General features: G+C 47.3%; 1 protein-coding gene across 1 annotated transcript; it reads left to right on the top strand.

Moving 5' to 3' along the window:
• Positions 1-316: 316 nt before the first annotated feature.
• Positions 317-4,117, top strand: SAA1 (serum amyloid A1). The gene is made up of 4 exons (XM_020907711.2): positions 317-400; positions 962-1,053; positions 3,308-3,446; positions 3,836-4,117. The coding sequence occupies exons 2-4, from the start codon at positions 963-965 to the stop codon at positions 3,999-4,001; spliced, it is 396 nt and encodes a 131-aa protein (XP_020763370.2). The 5' UTR covers positions 317-400; position 962; the 3' UTR covers positions 4,002-4,117.
• Positions 4,118-6,947: the final 2,830 nt, after the last annotated feature.

Here is a 6,947-nt window from a genome sequence, read left to right as displayed (position 1 = left end):
GGATCCCAAAGAGTCAGATACAACTGAGCACCTAAGCACACACACCCTTCACAGCAAATGTCAGTACACTACTGTGGGGGGTGAAAACACATTTGCCACTGGAATGAGACTTGAAATGGAAAGCAAAGGTCCAACATGCTACATTCTGAAAAAAGCCAGATTGCACAATCTAGGAAAATTAGATGTGAGTGAAGAATAACACTGCTGTTTTCAATGCTGTGTTCTGGTCAGGAGGGATTTCCCAAACTTTCTTCCCTTCTTTCTTTTTTTGCTTCCACCCCGTTTCTCATTTGCTCCACTGGCCAAGTGTCAGTATATAAAGCACCGGCCCCGTCTCCCAGGCAGGCAGCACTGGCGGCGCAGCTTCACCAGGAGCCTCAGCAGGAGGGCACGGCCAAAGGTGAGGCGCTAGAACTCTCCAACACTTTTCCTCTTCGGAGACTTTCTCTTCACCAGCATTCTTGTGCTGCAGCCCAGCTCTCTGCTTCCTTCCTGAATCTACTATTCATTCTGACCATTAGAATCCTCCAGATGTGAGCACTTCAGGGGGTAGGGCTCTCCTTGTCTGCTTCTGTGAAGGCAGTGATGGGGTGAGCACGCAGGCCATAGACACCTGTGCCTCATTCACCTCGTCTCACATCACAGACAGGCAGCAGGAACTCACTCCTCGTGCCTCTGGGGAACTTGCAGTGCAGCTGGGTTTCTGGCTGATAGAGGATGAGGGGACTGGAAAGTGGTTTATGCTAAAAGCCCATTGCAATCCTTCATGCAGGAAATCACTGGATTCCCAGGATTCAGTGGAAATGAGAGCTGGATCCTCTGTGTTACAACCTATCGTCTATCTATCTATCGAGATAAAATTCAGAGAGATTTACGTTTGGAATGTAAGAGTGTGTCCACATTACAACTCAGCCTCAAGACCTGTCATTCTTGGTTGAGTCCGCTCATCTCTCTGTTGCAGGATGAACCTTTCCACCAGCATCATTTTCTGCTTCCTGATCCTGGGCGTCAGCAGCCAGGGATGGGGGACATTCCTAAAGGAAGCTGGTCAAGGTAAGGACCAAAGGATGGGCCAGGGAGGCTGTGTCTGCTTCCCCAGGATTCACCTGAGCAGAGGACACATCCCCACAGGGCAAAGGCCATAGGTGGGCAGAAAAGGAGCTTAGTTTTCATGGTAGCACAACCTGAGGCTTTTCTGGCCAGCTTTGCACTCTTTTTGGGGATCCCCAAGCCCGAGGTCATATAAAGTTTGAGCCCCGACTTTCCGCAGGAGTGAGGAAGGCATCTAGTGGGGAGGGGGCTAGGGTGGAGGTCCATGTTCCCAAAATACCAGTAAGGCTCTGCTTCCCCTTGTGGGCAACTAGAGATGGCTTATTTCCAAGTCTCCTGTAGCCAAGAAGTGGGTTTAACCACTTAATACTTAAAACTAAAATACCTGATTTTTCAGTAGCTGGTCAGGACTGTCTAAGAGCTTTATGTGCAGGAATCGACTCGTTTTCCTCCTCAAGGTTTAATCCTTGAGTCCTGCAGTGTAGGGACCATTACCCTTTATCAGAGAACCTGCTGCCCCAAGAGATTAAAATAGGTTCCAACGTCCTCCCGCAGAGCAGGATTGAACCCAGCATCCTGAGACCCTGCTGTTAACCTCGGCCCTTCTACCGCCTCCCAGACAAGAGTACACGTGGAGAGTGAGGAGTCTGTGAACACGCGTCCTGCTCTTTATCTGAGTAGATGGCAGAGAGTGGGGGTTGTGCTTTTAGAGGAAACCCGATAGAGTTCTTCTCCCCATAGTAAATGGGAGCATGAGTTTCTACTGAGGCTGAGACCTGGAGAGAATCCTATAGCAAGACCACATAGACCTCACATAGCCAGAGCAAACTGGCCATAATTTATTTCCCCAAACTATTTGGTGTTCTTATTTTTCTGTGATAATTGCTGAATAATTGTTTTAAGAGTTTGTTCTTAATTCTATCTAAATTCACACAGGCCCAGATAAAAATATCTTTTCATCTCCTAGGTCAGTGTTGTTCAAGGGGCACTCTAGGATGACTTGCATGAGAATCACCCGTGGTCTGGGTGCTTTGTGGAATGCAGGTGTCTGGATCCACACACAGTCCCTTCCCTGAACCACAATCCCTGGGGCTCTCTGCAAATCTGTCCATTATTAAGCACCCCACTTGATTTTTGCACAGAATATATATTGAGAACCACTACCTGGTTTTGCACCCAAGGGACAAATATGTCGTGCATTTGGAAGCACTTATTAAGCTATTCTAGACTCCAGGGAACTATTTAAATCTGTAACTCAGGGTGAATAGCTATAGTAAGAATATCATAGCCCTCAACAAAACTATTTTTCTGAACAGTGGAAATAGCTAATACCTAAAATAAAGATAAGTTATCTCACAGAGCTATTACATAAACTATGATTATAATCCATGTTATATTTTCCTCTTTTCCTTATGAGCTAATCTTTGAAACCTTTGCCATTTCATTCTATCTAGGTTGGGTTCTTTGCCCATGCCTCTCTGATCTTCATCCTACTTTATTTATTTATTTTTTTTGCCCTACTCTTCGAAGGACCAGCGAGGTGATGGTATAGTGAGCACCTACAATGTTCTCTAAACTCAACCTGTATTTCCTCAGTTCTCCTGCTTAACCACCCTGAGGGAGGCATTACTCCTCCATTTTACTGGAGAGGACACTGAACTTTAGAGCTGGTGGTTCAGTTGCCCTTTTTCTGATTCTGATTACCCTGTTTCATCAAAGCCCTCTTAGAGAGCTCACCTTTATCATCTGCTGATTTAATTCTGGCGGTTGCCCATGTGCAAACATGCCCTCAGTATTCAGATGTACTCAGGCCCAAGTTAGTCACCAGGGCTGGATTTCTTTCCTTAACCAGGCTGGGAGTATCCTATATCCACAGCTTTTCTCATATCGTTCTTCTTCTCAAGCTCTGGTCAGATCCTTTCCTGCATCTTTCCAGGTGGAGCTTCATTGTATAAGCAAACATCCCTTAAAGAAAGAGCACTGACCTCTTCTTCACACACATCACACACCTCCAGAAACAAAGTTCCAACAGACTTAGAATGAAACCAAACAGAATAAAATTTGCACCAAGTGTGTACTCACAATTTCAGACAGGGAAGTAAGTGGGAAGTAAAGAAGTATTCATTTCAAGCCAATATAATAATCTCCAAGGGCTTAGTCAAAGGTTGAAACCTGGATTCAGTGGCAGGAAATTATTAATTTCTCTCTTTCACCAAAACATGATCATATTCATCTTATCATTTTCTTTTCCTCTCAGGGGCTAAAGACATGTGGAGAGCCTACTCTGACATGAGAGAAGCCAACTACATAGGTGCAGACAAATACTTCCATGCCCGCGGAAACTATGATGCTGCCCAAAGGGGACCAGGGGGTGCCTGGGCTGCTAAAGTGATCAGGTACCAGGGTCTCTGGGTTACAGGGATGGGTGGGCAGAGCTTGGCTGCCTTGGACAACCTGGAGGGGCCAAGCCCTGGAGAACTTTCCAGTAGGGCTGTGGGCCCTCCTTCCTCTTACCCACCCTCCTGCTCTGCGCCCAGTGTGAGGTCTGAGTGGCTGAAGAGCAGAGCAAGCTGGTGGGACAGGCGACTCTCCACCCTCCCGCTATGGGTTTGTTCACCCAGCGCAGGGCTGAGGTGGGCTGAGCCCAGGGAGCCTCAGGGCTGTAGCCCCTCTTTCCTGGGCTCCTCTCAGAGTCACTGATCCCTTGGAAAGAGGAGAGATGGGGAGGGTGGGGCTGGGGCTCATAGTCCTGGATTAATCCCCTCCCTGCCCTCCTCCTTTCTAGTGATGCCAGAGAAGGTATTCAGAGATTCACAGACCCTCTGCTTAAGGGTACGTCCAGTGGCAAGGGGCGGGAGGACTCGAAGGCCGACCAGTTTGCCAACGAATGGGGCCGGAGCGGCAAAGACCCCAACCACTTCAGACCTCCTGGCCTGCCTGACAAGTACTGAGCTGCCTCTCTCTCTGCTCAGGAGACGGGGCTGTGAGTCCCCAAGGGCGGGGACACTGAGCTAGAGAGTTCTCTGTCCACAGAAGGCAGCGGATCTAATAAATGCTTGAGATGGAATACTGAGACTGCGTGTCATTCTTGGTATGAGGACAGCCTGTTGGTTCCAGGACTGATGGCAGGACAGCCACGTGAAGCTGAGCCTGTGCCTGTGTGTTTGGCTCCAGGACACACCCTCAGCATCATTCAGGACAGACCCCCTGTCCAGCCTTCCCCTAATCAGACCCGCTCCCTCTCCAGGCCCCTCTGGTTCCCCCGGGGCCGTTTCCAGGCCCTTCTCAGTCCAGGCCTTCTCCCTCCCTGCAGATGTGTCCTGCCACCTCCTCTGTCCCCGGTCTAGTCGCCCAGCTTGTCCTGGGTGATCTCTGCGTGGGGTCAGGGACACAGTCACGGGAGGACTGGATGCTGGAATCGTGCTTCAGAAACTGCCACCTTGACCTTCTAGTAGCAGCACCTGCAAGTCCAACTATGAACCAGTTTCTGTCTGTGCATCCAGAACCGCCTCCAGTGCTCCTTCCCCTCACTCTAGTTTCCTTGCCTTATACAAGTTCCCAGGAACGAACATGTCAAGAAGTGGAGGAAGAGTGACAACACCAAAATTCAGAGCCAGGCGGCTTTGTTTGCGTTGGATATGATTCGTGTCCTTGAGAGGAAGTCATTTTCCCTTCCTGGTCCTTTCTCAACCCAGGGAAGCCAGCAGCAGTTACTTCCTATTGAGGAAAACTGTCTCTTATGGCAGGGGTTTGGGTCTGTTGTGGTTGTTGTTAGTCGCTAAGTCATGTCTGACTGATCGTGAGCCCGTGGACTATAGCCCATCAGGCTCCTCTATCCATGGGAGTCTCTAGGCAAGAATACTGGAGTGGGTTGCCATGGGTCTGTTAGAGTGAAGGAATTATGAGTGATTCTGGAAATCATAAATTCCTAGAAAACCAAGAAACTTCTTCCTCAGAGAAAAGCTTTGGTTTTGGTGTTCAGTTTGTTTTGTTTTGTTTTCAGATTTGATGTTTACGAATTTTTCAGATTCCAATAAGTAAAATGATCTAAAATCTTAAAAAATGGTGAATACATTTCTGTATCCAACTTTCATATCAAGTAATAATACACTTATTTTTCCCTTTTACAAAAATTTGGAAAGCTTCTGTATCCAGCCTTGCCAATCATCCTCTCTCTAATGTTTCCTTTCTTTCCCCTCACTTTTGCAAAAACTTTAGACCTTCAGCACCTGGGATAGAAATCTAACAGTGAACCATCTCATAACAAAAGGCTTCTTACAACCTGGGGTCCATTCAGACTCTACCATAAAAACCCCTAAACTCAGCAGAGCTTTGAGCCTATTCCCAGCAGCTGATGGGCAGCCACATTCTCCTTAATCCCAGCTAACTTTCCCCTGCTTTATTTTGTCAAAGACTCACTTTTCTGAGATACAGCCATAATCCTCCTTAAACTTCTCCTACCTACATCTCTGACAAGGCCTTCTTTTTTTTTTTTTTTCATTTATTTTTATTAGTTGGAGGCTAATTACTTTACATCATTGCAGTGGTTTTTGTCATACATTGAAATGAATTAGCCATGGATTTACATGTATTCCCCATCCCGGTCCCCCTTCCCACCTCCCTCTCCACCTGATCCCTCTGGGTCTTCCCAGTGTACCAGGCCTGAGCACTTGTCTCATGCACCCAACCTGGGCTGGTTATCTGTTTCACCCTAGATAATATACATGTTTCGATGCTGTTCTCTTGAAACATCCCACCCTCGCCTCCTCCCAGAGTCCACAAGTCTGTTCTATACATCTGTGTCTCTTTTTCTGTTTTGCATATAGGGTTATTGTTACCATCTTTCTAAATTCCATATATATGTGTTAGTATACTGTAATGGTCTTTATCTTTCTGGCTTACTTCGCTCTGTATAATGGGCTCCAGTTTCATCCATCTCATTAGGACTGATTCAAATGAATTCTTGTTAATGGCTGAGTAATATTCCATGGTGTATATGTGCCACAGCTTCCTCATCCATTCATCTGCTGATGGGCATCTAGGTTGCTTCCATGTCCTGGCTATTATAAACAGTGCTGCGATGAACATTGGGGTGCACGTGTCTCTTTCAGATCTGGTTTCCTCGGTGTGTATGCCCAGAAGTGGGATTGCTGGATCATATGGCAGTTCTGTTTCCAGCTTTTTAAGAAATCTCCACACTGTTTTCCATAGTGGCTGTACTAATTTGCATTCCCACCAACAGCGTAAGAGGGTTCCCTTTTCTCCACACCCTCTCCAGCATTTATTGCTTGTAGACTTTTGGATAGCAGCCACCCTGACTGGCATGTAATGGTACCTCATTGTGGTTTTGATTTGCATTTCTCTGATAATGAGTGATGTTGAGCATCTTTTCATGTGTTTTTGTGCCATCTGTATGTCTTCCTTGGAGAAATGGCTGACAAGGCCTTCTGATGGGACTTGTATGAGAAAGCTCTCTTGTGACTACCTTATATCCACACTTCTTCCTCCTTGACAGGGAAATTCAACATGTCTTTCCTCTCTAGAGATCATTTTCTCATTAATCTTCTCCCCTTGCGAGTGCTCCTCAATCCCATGTTCAGAGTAGAAGTGTGTGTTTATTTACTCTGAGCTCCACACCTACCCTTCTTTGCCTGGCTTGTGATTCTGGAGCTGGACCCTACGAACACAAGCCCGCTGCCGGCTGGCCACGGTGCTCACCTCTGCAGTTTGGGGTGCTGGAGGGACGTTGCAGGAGAAGACACTTTCTGGTTAGTGGTTCCCTTCCACCCAGCTCCTGAGGCGCACTTGTCTTGCACAGGACACCTGGGGACATTCACCTCAGTGAGGAAAGTGTGCTTGTTCCTCATGATACACGCCACACCTCAGAGTCCAGACCC

The sequence above is a fragment of the Odocoileus virginianus genome, chromosome 28 (genome assembly GCF_023699985.2).
Source record: "Odocoileus virginianus isolate 20LAN1187 ecotype Illinois chromosome 28, Ovbor_1.2, whole genome shotgun sequence".
NCBI lineage: Eukaryota > Metazoa > Chordata > Mammalia > Artiodactyla > Cervidae > Odocoileus > Odocoileus virginianus.
The sequence above is the reverse complement of the archived record's forward strand: the minus strand, read 5'-3'. Positions and strand labels throughout refer to the sequence as shown.